General features: G+C 41.9%; 3 protein-coding genes across 11 annotated transcripts in view; 1 reads left to right on the top strand and 2 right to left on the bottom strand.

The window, feature by feature from the left end:
- The window catches only part of ANKRD6 (ankyrin repeat domain 6), a 35,269-nt gene extending 33,935 nt beyond the window's left edge, over window positions 1–1,334 (top strand). For 5 of the 7 annotated variants that reach the window (XM_086608198.1, XM_009984590.2, XM_086608195.1 and 2 more), the window contains one exon: window positions 757–1,334. In XM_086608198.1, the coding sequence (XP_086464324.1) occupies window positions 757–1,334 (578 nt within the window). Of the gene's footprint in view, window positions 1–748 lie in introns of all 7 variants that reach the window. The other 2 variants (XM_086608197.1, XM_086608196.1) reach the window with 1 other exon arrangement.
- Window positions 1,335–5,045: 3,711 nt separating this feature from the next.
- On the bottom strand, window positions 5,046–7,252 carry LYRM2 (LYR motif containing 2). Its single transcript, XM_086608192.1, has 3 exons — window positions 7,208–7,252; window positions 6,567–6,707; window positions 5,046–5,601 (listed from the first exon to the last, which is right to left on the bottom strand). Exons 1-3 carry the CDS (start codon window positions 7,250–7,252, stop codon window positions 5,521–5,523), a joined length of 267 nt encoding a protein of 88 aa, XP_086464318.1. The 3' UTR covers window positions 5,046–5,520.
- Window positions 7,253–9,315: 2,063 nt separating this feature from the next.
- MDN1 (midasin AAA ATPase 1) overlaps window positions 9,316–17,963 on the bottom strand; it is a 104,039-nt gene continuing 95,391 nt past the window's right edge. For all 3 annotated transcript variants that reach the window (XM_086631283.1, XM_086631284.1, XM_086631285.1), the window contains 8 exons: window positions 16,900–16,989; window positions 15,868–15,983; window positions 15,055–15,229; window positions 14,336–14,409; window positions 14,119–14,233; window positions 13,063–13,126; window positions 11,134–11,276; window positions 9,316–9,794 (listed from right to left, as the gene is read on the bottom strand). In XM_086631283.1, coding sequence (XP_086487409.1) covers window positions 9,606–9,794; window positions 11,134–11,276; window positions 13,063–13,126; window positions 14,119–14,233; window positions 14,336–14,409; window positions 15,055–15,229; window positions 15,868–15,983; window positions 16,900–16,989 — 966 coding nt within the window. In that variant the 3' untranslated portion in view covers window positions 9,316–9,605. The remainder of the gene's footprint in view (window positions 9,795–11,133; window positions 11,277–13,062; window positions 13,127–14,118; window positions 14,234–14,335; window positions 14,410–15,054; window positions 15,230–15,867; window positions 15,984–16,899; window positions 16,990–17,963) is intronic.

Genomic DNA, 17,963 nt, shown 5'->3' with positions numbered 1-17,963 from the left:
CTCTTTCCTTAAACCAAAGGCTGTTTAATTATTAGTTCATTTGGCAAGAACAAAACCAGCTGAGAACATTCAAGCCCATGCAGGGATCACGGCCACCTGAAGATATGGAAGACCGTGGTTAAAGCCACCTCTCTGTGTTTGGCCAGGGAAGCTTTTGAGGAAAAAAGAAACAACAGAATGCTCGGGTCTCCACAGCCAAGGAGAGCGCTATCAAAGCCCTGGGCTTCCATGAAATACACTGTCCATGTCCCCCCAAAACACTATGCAAAGTGAACAGACAGGAACATGGATACCCCATCAGATAAGAAAGGCAGAAGACCACACAGGAGATCTTGTGGCAGCGCAAGAGTGACATATACTGTACTGAACAGTTCAGAAGCATCAAAATGTGTTACCTTTGCAAAATTAGTGGGGCTTCAAATCTTCTAGAAGCACGGGGTTCACAAATACCAGCAGGTGTAAACTACTTTGGGAATCTAGCCTGACCTTTGTTACACGTCCTTCTGGTGAAGTCCTTTGATTGCTGTCAGTCTATGGCCCCACAGCCGCAGTGCGGTGCCTCTCTGCCTGAGCCAGCTTTTCTCTTTTAATGACTCTTTTTTGTATTACCTGACTGTGAAGAGGTGACAAACTAATACGAGCCTCTGCAGTGTACACACAGCATGGTACACCGCATCATTCGTCGAACAATGAGCATTCTGAATGCTAAAATAAAATGCCCAGAGCATTTCTAAATATATCTCTTTTATTCTGTAGGTACAGAACAACAGCTAATGGTTGGCGGACCAGTTTCTTCTTCTGCCCTTGCTCAAGACGTCAGGCCAAAGGACAAAGCCGTTAGTGCCAGCATGTTCCACAGGTTCCAGCAGGAGCTGCCCTCCTCCGAGCTTCTGAGCTCCAAATTGAGACACGTTAAGGTTCAAGCAGCTTTGCAGCCCTTGACTGAACCTGCGAAGACTGAACCACAGAGCAGCTACTTCATGGACAAAGGAACTCAGACAAAGAAGTCCAGCAAAAGCGGGCAGTCAAGGCACAAAACTCTGCACCACACCGCCGGGGCACACCAGAGCCAGGAGCAGCAGCCCTCTGCCCTGCCTGCGGGCCAGCCACCTGCCCCTCCGCTCCGAGACACCTCCCAGGCCCTGGAGATAACACAGTACTTCTTTGAGGCTGTTTCCACACAGATGGAGAAGTGGTATGAACGGAAGATAGAAGAAGCCCGGTGCCAAGCTAATCAGAAAGCGCAGCAAGACAAAGCTGCGCTCAAGGAGCATATCAAAAGCTTGGAAGAGGAGCTCAGCAAACTAAGGACTAAGGTGCAGAAAGAGAGCTAGTATCCACCAAGCAGGTAAAGACAAGCAATGGGACTCATTTTGGAACCTGCTGAACAGGAATCTGGGACATTTTTAGATAGATGTATTTGTAGTGCCTGTTACATCCAAATAAAATGCTCTTTTTCAGGAGTAAAACTAACTTGGGAAACTCCAGAACTGAGAAGCATTCATATGCAGACTGTACTGATGACGACAAGATGCTGCAGATTAGATCCTTTCTCTGTTATTTCCAAGAGTCCGTTGTTCAATATTGCACTCTCAATTTCCAGGTGCTGCCTGAAAACAAACTGCATTAGAAACCAAAACTGCTTTCTGAAAAGGGGATTTCCCTATTCCCACTTAGGTCATGTGTGTCTGTAGGGTTCCACTGTACGCTACATGTGAACATGTCATGATATCAATACTGAAATAAATCCAGGATGTGTGAGAGCTTTGGACAGCAATTCCTTAGTAATGAAGGGCTATTGATACTATTTTAGATACTCCCCACGGCCTCTTTTTAGTCAGCGGAGAGAACCTACAGAACCAACTCAAATTCCAAGCCCAGGTAGATGACAGATGCAGGCTTCCAGCTGGGAGAGCCCAGGCTCCTGCTGAGCCTGATGCTAAGGTGAATCATCTCACAAGGCAGGAGGCTGCAGTTGCCATTTGCTTTTCTTTTGGTTTTACATGATTAAAACGAATGCTAAATTAGATTTGTCTTTTTTTTTAATGGTGTCCTGGTTGCAAAGCTCCTTATGGTTATGCAGTTGTTGGGGCCATACTCGAGTAACCGGACTGAGAAGTTTTGTTTGGGGCATGGATGGCAAATATTTTGCCACAACCATGCTCTACTTGTTAGGTATGATTTTTATATAAATCCCTTTTCCTTCAAGCAGCAAACAGCTGTCTCTACAAATCTCTACTACTGAACAAGCTTGAAAAAGTCCTTTAAAGAAGTGAAAGCTTGGTTCCCCGTGCTCTAATATTAGTTTCTTTCTCTGCAGAGTAAGGATTTTCTCCCAGACACCCTGTCCAGACTGTCTTCCTTTGATCCTCTGAGTAATTCCTCTGTTTTTTTCCTTTCTATCTCTAAAACAGAGAGGCTGGGCGCTGGTGAGTCTGCAGGTCTCAGGACTGGTTTCACCAACAGTCCCAAAAAACAGAACTCAACAACATTTTAAAGTTTTTATGGATGTGTTTTGTTATAAAAACAAAACTTAAAACAATCTGTCCAGGCTGACAGATTCCAAATAAACTAGAGGCACTGTAACGCGTTGCATCCGCACCCCTTAAGGGTTTCCACCTTATACTTCTGAGAAAGCTCCATCAGAGTCTGTTAGAAAATAAGTTTACTTAACAGATCAAGATAGAACAATTGTTCAAAAAGAATTAAAATACAGGATAGTAGTGTTATGCCAAGGAGAAAGATATTTTTTTTTCTGTACTGAGAAGCCCTCAAATCAATTCAAAATACTTTGCAGTATTGAAGACACCATTAATTAATTATTAATTAAGCGTTCATCTTCTTAGCAGATGTATAAAGCAAAGCAAATTGTATTATATAACAATATTTTTGAAGTTCCTGTTAATGCACTATCAAGACAAGCATATCTGCAGTTATGGAAATACTAGTTTTATTGCTCTGACTTCTGTAGTCTAATAGAGACACTTTCATATGTTTACAGTTTCGTTGAAGCTCCTGTAGGAATGCAGAAGCATGGTATTTAAGTTTGGTATCATCTTGATAAATGTTTTGCCAAGCAATTAAAGCAAGTGTTGCTCAGAAGTCTGTGGTGTAATGTCTTCTAGCCAGAGAAAATGGACACAATCCCCTCACTTGGCTGAGAAGAGGGAGCAGAAAATTGGACTTGAGCTTTCTAAGCTCTTGTGTTTGTGGCTGTAAAAACGTGGAAACAGGGTCTGCCGTCTGCCCCGCGGGAGGCTGCAGGGACTGGTGCCGTTGGTTAGCCGAGGCGCACACACACCCCCAGCGCGTCGGAAGTTACTGGCACAGGGCTGAGTTGTGCAGCTGATGGCACACACACGCTCCCGAGCTCGCACGGGAAAGGGCAAGGGGAAGGCTATGGCTTCAGCTGATCTGCTTCGCACACAAACCACACTACCAAGGCAGACGTTGGAGCAGTAATTTAAGACACTAAAGGAGCTGTAATTTAAGACAGTAACTTGGCTGCAGAGCACTGATTTTAGAGGTTTTTCTGAAGCCAACTGTACTGTAAAAAAAAGGGAGGCATTTTCTGCTAATTCCTTACTCCCCTCTGGTCCTCTCTCCTTCAAAACTACTAGAGTTGAAGGACTTCTTTACAAAATATCCGTATTATCTACCTTTCTCTGCAGAACACACTTGGAGTAAATTTACTTACGCTACCAGACTGTACTTGGACTCCTAAAGGCTTCTGGCAGGCAATTTTAGCTTGACAAGCCCACAAAGCAGTGGAGACCACTGGCAGCAGCACTCGGGTGGCCGGTCAGCGGCTGTCCAGGGCACTGCCTGCCAAGACCTATTCCTGGATTATGTGGCCACAACCTAGAAACACACAAACCGGAGTCAAAGGACTAGTGCAAACACAGGGGTCCAAATGGAAAGCACGGCGGTGAGGCAGCAGGGGGAAGTCTCCTCGTCAGGGAGCAGAAATCAAACCACTGGCTGAAGGGAAGGCTGCACGTAAGAACAAGCTGACATTGATTACAGCTGTTCAGCCAAAATCCTGTCCTAAACAGCGTTTTTCTGGTCATGTGAAAAATCAATCCCCAACACACTAATGTTTCGTCAGCGCGTTCTACCAGAAAATGTAAACAAAATTTAGATTTTTAACAAAATAACGTACATATTTTTCACTGACTCATTAGAAGCTCAAAGGCTTCTGTCTGTACAAACCCGAACTCTTTAGCAGCCTCACTGGTTGCCTGAGCCACATCCTTTACTGCAAAGCCTAATAAACATCATAGGAAGGGATGCTACAATGACTTTCAGAAAAAGAACTGGGGAATAAAAAACCAAGGGCATTCTTTCTTGTCAAGCAGCAGCTTTTTGCAAAGCAGCTTTGCTGAAGTATGTAGCTTTGAAGAGCCTTTGTTTGGCTGCAGCAGGAAGCATACTTCCTGCTCCAGAGTGGGGTCCTCCGACCCTCCTGTAGCCTGGAAAGGGAATATTGCACTGTCCTTGTCCCTTGTGCCAGCGGTGGCACTTACTGGACCTGGCTGTGCGGCCGCCCTGCTCACTAACTCGGCAAAATGCCTGCTTGGCCAGGGGAGGTGGCTTCCCAAGGGAACTGTCATAGCAGAGCGGGAGAGGGAAGGGTTCCTCAATCTCTTGAAACCGCAACCAGAGCTGCACGCAGCTACTGGATAGTCAGGTATCTATCTACTGGTTGGCTATTTACGTTGAGAAAATCCCAGACTCACCTTGGCATTTTTAAATTATATGGTAAAAAAAAAAAAAGAGATATACTGCAATTCACAGGAAGGTAAGAACAGTCGCAAGCTAACAATTAAAAGTAGAGTAATACGCCATCTGGAAAAACAGACCACAGCATTCATAGTATTTTCTCTTTGTCGTTCTACTCTACGTTGACTTTTAAATACTAACGTGAAGGTACTTCCTGATAAATTGGTAATAACCATTTCTGGGGCTGAAATCTCTCATTTTCCTCTTTTAAGTTTTATTCAGCAACAACTGAAAATCAACATCTAAATACAAAACGTTTTCTTAATGTTTTATCATGTTTATTTGGTTTGGGTTCATTTATTTATCCCAAATGCTTTTTTTAACCCCAGATGTTGGTAAAAATCCTTGGCACAGTAGACAAAGAGCTGTTACCAATACGAATGTTACCACTTAAGAGTTGCCACAATAGAAAGCGGGCAAAATAATCTGGAATATATTTTCTATTTCCCTGACATAACACTGCTGTTGTAATGTCTGGCACTTTTTGCTTTTCTCACAGCAGGTGCTACATCATCCATTCAGTTCTTTCAAGTCCTTTGTGTCTGAATGGTTTCCACACAGGAGGGTGACCAAACCCAGAAAAGGAAGGGGAAAAACAAACAAAAATTCTATTGTGGTAGATTCCACCTTCAAACATTACCAGGCTGTCAGCAAAGGCTGCCATTGTAACCACATTCTGGAAAAAATACTATGGTTGTTTGCAGCAGATGAAAGTCCAGCTGTCAACAAAACGAAAAATCAGGATTTTGCCAGCTTAAGTGTTCTTTGAAGTTCCTGAAGTTGCATGTTGCCTTGAGTAATCATCATCCTGATCGCATCCTGTAAAACAAAATGGAATCTACTGAACTGAATGTCTGTACACTGCATGGGTGTTACACAAGCACGCAGATTTTAACACATTAAAATAAATAAAATTCTTGCCAGCGCTGTTGTAACCTATTTCCTTGTGTGAAGTAACGCTATAGTCACTGAGACAGTTAAAAAACACGTAAATAAATGAATTCATTTCTCTAGTTCCTTAACGATGTATTTAGGGGCTGGTAATGGCTTTGCTTTAAAACTCGGTTTCGAACTGGAATCAAACTTTTGATAAAGCTTTCTTTACGCCTCCGAGCCCACCACCTTTGCAGGCAAGTAGTGACAACGGCACACGGGCGTTACGAAGACGGGTGTTTTACACAGCGAGTGGATGATTCTCTCACCATTATTTTTACCCAAGTGCTGTAATGCTTTGTCCGCATAATTCAGCCGACTCCTTGAGCACTGACTAGAAAAAGGAACCAACTAGAAAGCAGCGGACAGGAGACATACAGGAAACATGAAGGTTTCTGCATGTCATACGTGCTTCACATTCACAATCATCCAGTTTGATGGTGTTCGGCTTGAATATAGTTGAAATTAAACATGAAAACATGAAAAAAAAAAAAGCTATGGAAAACTTGACCCTTTAATAAGTTTATGTTAGTTATGTTATTCAATACGATTTTTCTGATTTGTTGTTTAAGCAGGATTTCTTAGTTTTTTACATTTTAAATTCCAGATTATTATCTGGCAATTGGAGAAACATTGCTACTGCCAACGGGGGAGGTGGTGGGGGGTGGTAATATTTAGAGATGCTTAATTATTTCTTCACATAAATGCTCCTTAAGAGAAAACAATAACGGGAGACTTCTCACCGGTCTATGAGTGACACCTGAAAAACCAAACCCACGGGACAACGTCCAGGACAGTGCGCTGATCACTCCAAGGGCACACAGTCAGGGCTGTGGGTTCCCAATCCTCACCTCCTCTGTAGCATCCTTATTCCTCCTGAATTCCTCCCTGGCCCAGTCCTTTAAATAGCGGCGATCTGCTTCAGCAGGGACCTCACGAATGGCGCGCAGGATCTTCCTGTATAACTGAAGAACCTGCTGCCTCCTCAGGAACTGGGAAGGAGAGAGGGAAGTCTGTCTGCTGTCCCAGGACACTGCTGCGAGCTGTGCCCTCCGCGGCTTTGTTTGCTTTGAGGGACATTTAAACAAAGTTCCCCATCGTCTCTTCTGAAAGATGTAGTAGCGCCTAAGATCCCACTCCAAGAAACTTTTATTTCAGGTAAAGGAACATTCCGAACGTGGAATACGTTACGGTGCCTAAGACTATTTGTAGGCACAAAATGCAGCATGACAGAGCCTAGTGGCAGCTCGCCCTCCCGGCCATCCCGGAGGACCGCCCGCCCGGCCGCCTGCCTCCGCCTCGCTGCTGCCATTTGCCGCCTCGGCCGGGGGTCCCCGTGAGGGAGCCCCGTCAGGGCTGCGGCCGGCGGGATCGGCGGCAGCCCAGAGGAGAGCGCAGCCCCCGTGCTCTCCCGCCCAGCCCGCCGGGGAGCACGGCCCCGCCGCCCCCCGCGCCGGGCGGGCGAAGGGCGGCCTGAGCCGCCCGCTCCTACCTGCTTCAGCGTGAGAGCGCTCGGCGGCAGGCGGCCGGCGGCCATGGCGCGCAGCTCCGCCTCTCCCGCCGAGGCCCGGGTTGCCGAGACCGGCCCGGTGGGCGGGGCCCAGGGGCCGCCATTTCCTGCGCCTTTGGCCGGAGGAAGTGAAGGAGAGCCGGTTGGGAAGGAGATCGCTGTCTCAGCAGCCACGGCTCGTCCGCGGAAAGCCGCTCCCGGCCCCGCTCGGCAGCAGCCGCGGCAGACCCGAGCGCTCCAGCCCGTGCCCGGTGGGCGCCTTTTACTTCAGAAAAAGGCACGAGGAATTGTGCTGGAGTAACCGGAGCGGGTGGGGAGTACGGGTGAGGGTGTGTGCTCACCTCCCTCTGCCGTTCTACTGCCAAAACCGCAACAAACAAAGCGCCTCAGTAATAAACAACACATCTGCATTTCACAGAAAGACTGATGGAAGACCTGTGCTTTGATGGAGCTATACGGCTAATAAATGTAACTGTGGGGCCAAATTAAAACAATGCAATAGGATCCAGAAGCCATCCGAGCAATTCCAGGACACAAAGCCACCTTTTAAAACACCGCAGCTCTGACCAAACGACATTGCTGCTAACTGCGCAAAGGCACTGGCGGTTTCTTTAGCCACAGAGCTGTCCTGCAGAGAAAAAACAACAGTTAACCCATGCCTTACCTTTCTGCATTCCTTACTCAGTGCTTCCTTGTACCAAATTAAGTGCAAGCCCTTTTTTTAGTTACCGATGGAGAAAAACTGAGTTTAAACGTCTGTGCAGTAAGCACTGCCGATAAAATTGTGTCTAACGCTACAAGGACATCTCTGCAACATTAATTTATGCTGGAAGTGTATCCTTGCAAGCTTAAGAATTTTAAAAAGTATTTTCTTCAAGTTTCCTACTACAAATACTCAGTACAAGTCTGAAATGGAAGTATATTCTGAAAAACTACCTACCAAACTAAAGCCACCTACTTCCACAGTTAAATTTCCCAAAGCATCCAAGCATATGAGATCTAAAGAACCCTGCAAGGATATTATCTCATGCCTGACATTTAAATTCCAATAGGATAGAGTTCTTCTGTTAAGTTTTCAGTTCTGAAATTTGCTTATCATGAATGTGGCAAAGCTACACAAATAGGAGAAACGGCCTTTCCCGGCCATTCCACACCTCTGGGTCTTGCCATGCTGCATCTCAGAACAGCTACAGCAATACGTCAAGTAAGGTTTTCCTATCTAGAAGCCAAAGAGAATGATCACGTCTTTAGGAATACACTCACATTTCCAGCTATTTTCTGATCAACTCCTGCACCACACTTGGAATGAGACACCTTCAATATTTGTACGCAAAGAAAAACATTTAAAGAGAGTTTAGACCAGAGGCATTTAAACAAAAAGCTTCCTTCAGATTTTCTTTGAGAGAAATCAAAAGACTGGACCCCTAATCAAGACTCTGTGCTGGCATTATCCTCATCAAAGGAGGACAGTGTTGAAGTTACATAAACCACAATACATTTTCATATGAAAATTCGTATTTGTGCACTGCTAGAGAATGCACAGCATTTCCATGTGGCAAATCTGGTTAATTTATTCAAGCTTTGATCCACTGAAAGAAGAGACATCATAATTACAAACAGTGGTACCTCTTTTTATTAGTACAGACAATATAAGATGCATAGCTTTTGCAATGAAAAATCATGTCCATGCTCTAAGACATCGGATTAACAAAACGTCCTCAATGTCTGCCTTGGACAGAGGCGCAAACTTCACAGTGTAAACTGATAACATAAGGATGATCATATGGCATTATTCATAAAACTCCCTGTTGACACCGTCAGACAAAAAATCTGCAATAATTAAATAGGATGTATTAAACTGCAGAATAGTTTCAAGTATTCAAGTACTTATTTTTTTTGGTTGTTTAAAACCTTCTGCTTCCCCTGCTCCTTCCCAAAGAGGCACCAGCCACATGGGTGAAGCTAAAGAATGCTTTTTTGCAAGACACCTGATGTTCTTCTAATGCAGAAATGCCTTCCCAGAAGCAAGACCGATTTTTCTTATTGCAATAGACAGCGGCAGGAATAATTTTACCTCTGTGAACAATACATATTTTTTTTTTTAAGTAATAAGTTATTACAAGAGAAGTTGAAGAAAGTTTTATGCTATTCGTGGGAATAGGCAATGAAAGAAGACGACAGTCTCAGCATTGCATAATTGTCCTCTCACAAACATGGGAGAACACACCTAAATCCTTTTGTTCTTAGTCTGACTGCCAAGAGGGCAGCTCCTGCACATTAATCCTAGTTAGGAAGAGACCTCATGAACTCTCCGATGAAATGCCGTTTCATGTACTTCAGCGGTTTAGCAGCCATTGTGTATTGACTTTGTCCACAAAGTCTACAAAGTGTCTGAGGCAGTCACCAGTTCAAACCACTGTCTGAGTGCATCACTGAGAGTTTCCGGAAGCGCGTTCACATCTCTAAGGATCATGTAGAAAGGGAATGGGAATTCCTCCATGTAAGATCTGATTTCAGGCAATTCTCCAGGCCCTTTGAATATAGGTACTTTAATGTCCAAAATGGAATCCTGTAAAAAAGAATTTACGTTACTACTAAACTACATGCATTTTTTTTACAGCCCTTTGATACAATTTATCCTATTTTTCAAATACTTATAATTCGTCCTCTGTTAAAGCTGTAAATGTTCAATGGTAAATCAAATCAAAAGCTGAAGACAAAGCAGTTAAATACTTTTGCCCTTTTAGATACAAGTGCTGTAATCAACAAACTCTAGGCTAAAAGAGACTAAGCTTAAGCTTCTGCAATACTAAGTTCCATAAATACATCATGTCTTTCCTTTTATGATTTGAGTTTACTGTTTCACTTTATAGTTTTATACATTAATGTCTTCCCAACACTCTGTCATCTGTAAGCTCTTTAGGGCTGAGTTAAACTTGCATTTGTGCAGTGATCTAATAAAACAAGACTCTTGAAATGTTATAAAATAATTGTTAAACATTTGTAAATACTACAAAGACAAAAATCAAATTAAATTCCAGCTGTACTTCTTGTAAAGTAACTTCTTAGTCGCTCAGTGTAGCAGCTCAGAAAATGAATAAAGCTTATGAAAAACGTATTTCATGGCCTAGATTTTTCACTTGACATTATAGTCAGGTTTCATCAGAACCTTGTAATAGTTTGTCAGCAAGAGAACTGTTAATTTTTCAACAAATATAGCAGATGAGTTCTGTATGGAAAAAGATACAGATAAAGAAAATGAAAAACAAACAAAACGTGAATTACAAAATTAGAGCCTTCATCACATAATTCAAAGTAAGGCTTAAGTTTGCTCACTTACTGCACTCAGAGCCTCTCTGAAAAGCTCCCAGATATTTCAGCTTCCCAACCAAGGAAATCTAAGTTTTCTTTCCCAGCTACCAAATGTGGTACCCAGCTTTCCCAAGTCTGGCACTAAATAACTCTCATATATCCCTTTCTGTCTAATGGTTAATTTCATATTGGCTTCAGCTGCCATATCAAATGGAGAGTGCTGTCAGAAATGACCAATTGGAATCAAAACTGAGATGGAACAAAGCATCTCTCAAACTCTGAATTTGTCAGCCTGTCAGCTACTTCTCTGGTGGCTGAAATCTACAGCCATTACAACTGAAGTCAGCAGCTCTTACTTAGCTTTTCTGTAGCATGGAAGCCAATTTTTTTTTTTTTAATACAAGAGGATAAGAATCACAGTAGGGAGAAGTCATAGAAGATCTGGCAGACATTGTGAAAAACTCAAATTGGGCTAAATGTCTTTGACATCTGCGAAAGATAAAATAGCTGTATAACACTATGCAAGACAAGAAAAAGATTTTTATCAGTTTCTCATTCACTGCAGTTGAATACTTCTCCCTTGTTCACTTACTTACCCGGGAATTAGGATTGTCCAACACTACGAAAATAACAAAGATGTTGGCATTCTGAGCTGCTTGAACTGCTGCTGTCACTCGTTCCTTGCCTTCCAAGAAAAGGCCTCTTCCATCAGATACAATCAAAAGCAGCTGTGCTGTTTCTGAGCACAAAGAACATGTAAAATTCCAGTAAGTTAGAGTAATTCATTTAAAAGCCAAAAAAGACTATTTTGTTGTTAGCCCTGTGGATATAATGGAAAAATTAGTTTTCCTAAGGAAATTAAGTCTTTCTCAAATAGAATTCAGTGACTTAACATTAAGCTGCAGTTATGAGTGGGTCAAGAAAGTAAGTTTTTCCCACTGTGTGAAACCATTGAGAATAACCGGGGAAAAAACCTCCAGTCCGTCAGTACCATAATCAAGGATGAAAGGCATGGAAAATACCTAATGAATTTAGTCACAGCCTTGTCTTTCATGCCTGCTAAGTGTCTAGGAGTTGAACATTGGCTGAATTGCAAGAGTCCAGCCACTAGATCACTACCTCAGTAGAGCAGCAGCTGCTGCCATGAAACAGAGAGAGTCCAAATCCACTCCTCAGAAGTAGGTACCTATGGGTTTCACCTGGGACTAAGACTGTACTTATGAAACATGTTTCCCTGTTGTCTCCACTTTAACAGGCTTGGCTTCCACCGGAGAGCAATCCTGGACTGCAGAAAACAGATTATTTTTGGAGGAAACTAAACCAGAAGATAGGCTCCAGAGGCACAGTCAAGGCAGTCCAACCACTATGGGGCATTCGGCCCTAGTGACCAGAGGGGTTAGTCTGAAGTACACCTCCTCAAACATCCACAGCACAGATGCTGGATTCTCAGCACCGACCATTTTCTGGAGAAGTGTCACTTGACACAAGTTTCCCCCAGAATCAGAGATATATCCCTTCCAAAGGGATGTTCTAACTAGGTTATGCATCTATCATCTTTTAATTACACAGGCAACAGCAGTAATTACCATAGTAGGGAATGCAAGCCCTTCTCTCCTGTCCCCCCCCGCAGCGTAATGCCTAGGGAGGGATGCAGACGCTTCCTCTTTTTCTGCAGGCAGGCCCCAAACGTGACAGGGCGCCTTTTTCTTTTTTTTTTTTTCACAAAAAGGGTGCTGTATCCTACTGCCTTTTCTCTTGCTAGCTCTCTGATTCCGGGGAGCTGATTGCTGCTCCTTGATTGCTACTGTACCCCAGCCTACTTCAACAGGACCGGATGCTGCTCCCCCTCAGAATATTCCGACAGCCTGGCCACCCTGTGGCAAAGCAGCTGTGGATTATAAATCCCAGACTGTCTGTTTTTCGGAGTACTTTAACAACAATGATTTTTAAAAATACGGGTGCCACCATGACAAGCTTTTAACTAGCACAAAGCAGCCTTTTAGGCTAACCATGAGTCAGCTGTGAAATAACAAGCCTTACAGCTTTTCTGGGAAATTCAAGCAGCTCATGACCTTAATTTGCACCACAGTGAAAGGCAGGTGGGAGGCAAACACTTCTCCTCCTCAGAACATTGTGCTTCTGGATACCTACAGAAACCAAGCTCTCAAGCAAGAGCAGAAGTGCCTAGGGAGTCAAGGTCACTAGGAAGCTGGACGATGTTCTAAAGCAGGCAGTGTCTAGGACTTAAAACACGATCTGGAAACATGACCAAAGGGAGGCAGGTAAGGCATGCCTTTTTAAAAAGCCTTATGCAGAATTTCAGTGAATTATTGACAAATAGGACATAGGTGTCCTTTGGGTTTTGAACTAAATCTCAACCAAACATTCCTTTTGACAGAGCAAAACCCAAAGCCCTAATGCAAGTGATGTCTCAGTTCCAGGAGTCTTTCTGGCAGGATATTGTTTCAGGACTGCAGTGAGTATTCTGCTGCCATGGCAACAAGCATAGTAACAAAAAAGCTCACCTGGATTAATATTTTGAGACAACTGCTGTGCTGCAGCAAACATATTTGCTGATGATTCTAGAAACTGCAGAGGAAACAAATAAGGAGATTAAGTTAGCATATCAAAAAATAATAAACTTAATAATGATGATATTTTTCAAGAACATATTTCTGTATTTTAAATGCCAAGATAATTTAGTCTTACCACCTGCACAGACACAGTCCTTGGCATTTTCCTGTATAACTCCTGCTTCAAATTTAGTATTTTTGAACTCAAGAATCTTTAGAAAAGCCTTCACCTTCAATCTGGATTTAAGTTTTTTCCAAAGCTAACATGGCCATCGAAACATCAGTAAACTGTTCAAGTTATTAATGGCATAATTAAAAATATCCATCCTATTTCTAGGTTGAACTTCTTTGGCTTCCACTTGCAACAGAAGAATCTAGTTACATATTCCTTATTAAAATTACGGACATCAACTGTCAAGTCCTCCCAGTTTTGACATTTGTAAGATTGTTGTGGAGCTTTTCCCTTTATTAGTAACAGAAGAGTTTATCCAAGTCTGGAAAGGTAAGAGTGCCAAAACTTTCCTAAAAGAAGAAAACTTTGCAGCTGTCCAGGAAGTATTACTACAGAAAGTTATTTTCTTCAGGAATCAGTCAAGTCTGACAAACTCACAGCCTGAGGAAACATAAAAAGCTCTTCCTTGTACTACTGCAGTGGAATCCATGGCATGAAAACCTCCTAAACTCCCACAAATGTTGACGGGATTTGGCATTGGGGTACAGACAAGAATAGGATTGGTAGCTTGTACCCAAAATACTGTTTAAGGCCCAATACAAATAGAGAAAGATGAATGCTTAAAAGTGGCATACATCAGAACTAAAAGTGAAAAAACACTCTTGCTATTAAAAAATCGTGACCATTCTTTCTCTTTGTTATTTAATCAGCTATCATACTTTCAAAATATAAACAACCACTACACGTTAACAAAGCAATCATGAAACCATGAAGCTGCTGATGTCTTGTCTGGAGAAGATTTGCAGACTTGCTGTCCTAAAGGCATTCTTGTGTACCTGGGCTATTTTTGTTTTCTTCTGCTGAAATTTGCAAAGACGCAATATCCGTGTCCCTGACTGGTCACTGAACTGTTCGTGGAATGGGTGCAGCAGCTGAACAGTCTCTCCAAAGCTTTAGAAAAGAAAAAAAAAAAAGAAAACAAACAGCGTGAAACCAGTACTTACATACCAGTACTCTGAAGTCTTGAAAAGTCACGATTTCAAACAAACTCACCTACACACAGCGATTTGTCCCACTTCTAGAAGAGTCAGTGCATTTCCAATAACTGCCAGGGATTCATATGCAAGCTATTAAAGAAAAAAGTTACATCAAAAATAGGATACTCCAAGTTTTACTCACAGCTCAGTATTAAATACGAAGAATGTTACTGAAATTATTTTTTCATTATCTGGTAAACAGACGAAGAGACTTGCTATTTTTTTTCCTGTTACAGTCATCCAAGATAGTCACTGCAGTAAAGAAACACTAGTTCTATTTGAGGGCTTCAGCTGATTGATTTAGAGATACCACTTTAGGCGGGCTAATGGAATAAACACTGAAATACCTACTTAGAAGGAAACACACATTTTTAATAAATAAAACCCCTCCAAGTGAGCTATGATGAACTAGTATTTAATCCTCCAATGAATGGCATAGCTAAGGAAGTTTCGGCCTTTTGTAGGCCACAAAAAAAAAAAAAATCCTCCAGTGGATATTACATTTCTAGAAAATTTAACGTCTCCTCCTTTCAGCTTTCACTGATCTTTTAGTAACAAATCGCTTAGGCAGGACGTGACGAGAGTTAAAGTGCGTGGACCAGAAAAGTAGCTGCTCTGTAATCACCACAGTCAGGCTTTGCAACAGCCACCAGCTCTGTACAAAACCAATCAGCAGCTGACATACTCATTAACCATGAATAGTTTCTTCATACTTCTTCCAAGGTTTTATTTTACCTGTTTAGAGTGGTTGTCTATCATACTAGAGGAATCATCAATAGCCAGGCAAATCTGGTACTGTCGTTTGCTGGGCTTGGTCCTTCGCAACCAGATCTTATCTTTTCTGAACTGACTGGCAATATAAGGAATCACTTTGCGCATGTTCAGTCTCTTCCCTGTTCTGTAGTCTCCTCTGAAAGTTAAGAAAAAGGACATAATGACAAGGAATAATCAGCAAATATTTCTTTCTGGAAATCCTGGGCCATGCAGCACACGCACCAAAATAACAAATGTTCTAAAATATAATAAAACCAAAATTAGTAGTTCTACTATTCATGCTTAGGTATAGATCAAAAAAGCTTTCTATTGAAAGATGGATATTCAGTGATTTTAAAAGAAGCTCTTAAATCTAGGTGCCTAAAATGGAAGGCAGACCTTGAATTTAGACTCCTCCAGTTTGAAACAACTCTAGGTTGTTTAAAAAAACCCAAAACGAACACTTAAATGACAAAATGCTTTATGTTGTTTTTGACATGAACATAATCTTTGACTCAATAGCACTCTGCACATTTAAGTTGGTTTGATCACTTGTTGGAGTGAAGAAAAAAAAAAAAGGAAGCAATATCCTCAGGATGGGTGCCTACTACTCTATCACGTTTGCATTTCAGGAAATAACCTAGGGTTTCCCATACAAAAGTAAAATGAATGCATTTGCAAACAGGAATAATTGCTATAAAGCAAGAACAACATACAGCTGCAGCTGTACTGAGGTCAAAGCCCCCAAAACCAGGAGTTCAAAGAAAGCAGAAGCCTCAGAAAGACCCAACTTACTTCAGTTTGGCTGCCTGAGTAGGTTCCAGTATGAGTCGCAGCTGTTCACAGAGCTGCTGTGATAGAGGAGCTGTCAGTACTAAATACCTCTGCCACAGCTGTGCTGCTTCCTTCTCCTAAAACATCACACACATCACAGAAAGAAATAAAAGTGAATTATGAAAAAAAAAAAAAGTTGGGAAGCACTGCCTGAAAAAAGAAAACAAACTTCAGTGTACTAAGGTGGAGGTAGTATGTAAGGATTGGCTGAAACTGCAAGGGTGTCTTGTGAGCACTCTACGAAGATGACAATTTGCATTCAACTTAGGATGCTCCTTACTGCTACAAAGTTCAACGTGCAATGATCGTTCCTCTAGGAGTACACAAAACAACTCTGGCATAGCTGTTGATACAGAAAAACCTTCTAAGCGCCACCATCTGATAGCGGGTATCACAGCAAGGCAAGCTGTAAAGTCTGCTCGGTTCTATATTGGCCATCAAAATTAAAATTAATTAAAATTCAGCAAAATTATTAAGCCTCTACACTGGCAATTTCATTCAGGAATTACTTCCAAATACAGTTTACAATTCATGACTAGGACAGTCAGAGCAAGTATCATTATAGTTCTGCTGTTGGTTAGCTCAAACTCCACTGCTGCAACTGAAGGAGACAGCTTCTGTTCATCACAGTTTTGTGGAAGAGGTGTCCAGCACTTAAGTGCAGGTGACAACTCGAAACAGAAGGAGCTTGGCAGGACTGAGTAAAATGTTTCTAACTATGCAAGTTTTAGAAGTCATTATCAACAGAGTAACTTTCTGCAAATAGCGCACAGCATGTTCAAAACAACCTGAAACATCATCCTGCGTTAAGAATAATGTAATTCTTTTCAGAATAAGTTAAACGTAACAACAAAAATAGCATCTAAATCATGCAATTTTGAATATTTAGATTCCAGCCTGCTTGGCTTCCTCAATGCTTCAGCAGTAAAACAAGATGAAGTAATGCAATGAAGGATTCTTAAGACAGTTTTGTACTACAATGAGGTCACAAACCTCATCTGGAGTTCCAGACTGCTGTGTCTGCCAAGCTTCCAATTGCCTTTCAAGTTCCTTTCTTAGCTCTTCAGGATCTCTGACGATGTGCTAGAAGTGTAGTTATATAAGATTTATGAGACAGAAAAATAAGTTCACACATGTGGTGATCCCTAAACTATAGCAAACTATTAAAAATGCATTGCTCTTATTCTTTTAGACACAGAAATATCTGAAATTACTTAAATGAAATTCTAAATCTTCATTTTTTTTAAATAGCTTTCATATACAGGAAGGAAAAATACCTCCCCACAAATACCTGCATCTGTGACACAATCAACATATAAACAAAGCTTGGAACATCTATTATACAGACACTGAAAATAATCAAATGCAGAACTTGAAGATAATTCAACGAAATGATCTTGACAAACACCAGATTTAATGACACTATAATCATAGAATCATAGAATGGTTAGAGTTGTAAGGGACCTCAAAGACCATCTAGTTCCAAGCCCCCTGCCATGGGCAGGGAAACCCTCCACTACACCAGGTTGCCCAAAGCCTCATCCAACCTGGCCTTGAACACTTCCAGGGATGGAGATCAAACTATTGAATACTCCCTATCTAGTATCTTCCAAAATAAAAAAACTATATTTAAGTGAAGCATATTATAAAAGCTTCATTCAAACCATTTAAAGAAGTGAATGACATCTTCCTCTTTACCTGCCAGCAAATACTATTTGACAAAGCCATTCTAATAAAGGACACCCAAGGTTTATTAAACTTCTTCAACGTCTATTGTGCTTTCAGTGACAACTTCTGTTCCTGACTTGTGAAACCACAGTTTAGCCAAACAGTACCTGTACGTTCTGCATAACCTGCAGGTTTACTGGATTAAGGAAAATAAGTCTGTGAATGCAAACTCAACAGTACCAATAACTCCTCATTCCTCAAGAAGCAGCAGCAGTTCCTCTGGCCACCTACTGCAAGTTTAAGCAGGGGAGGAAGAATGTACATGGAGGGGGCTTCTTCCCTCTTCCTTTTGCTGAAAGGCCAGAACTTGCACTTTTTCCCTAGCAACG

Source organism: Tauraco erythrolophus, chromosome 2 (assembly GCF_009769465.1).
Source record: "Tauraco erythrolophus isolate bTauEry1 chromosome 2, bTauEry1.pri, whole genome shotgun sequence".
NCBI classification, from domain to species: domain Eukaryota; kingdom Metazoa; phylum Chordata; class Aves; order Musophagiformes; family Musophagidae; genus Tauraco; species Tauraco erythrolophus.
Note: the sequence above shows the minus strand (reverse complement) of the source record. Positions and strands in the feature narration are given on the sequence as shown.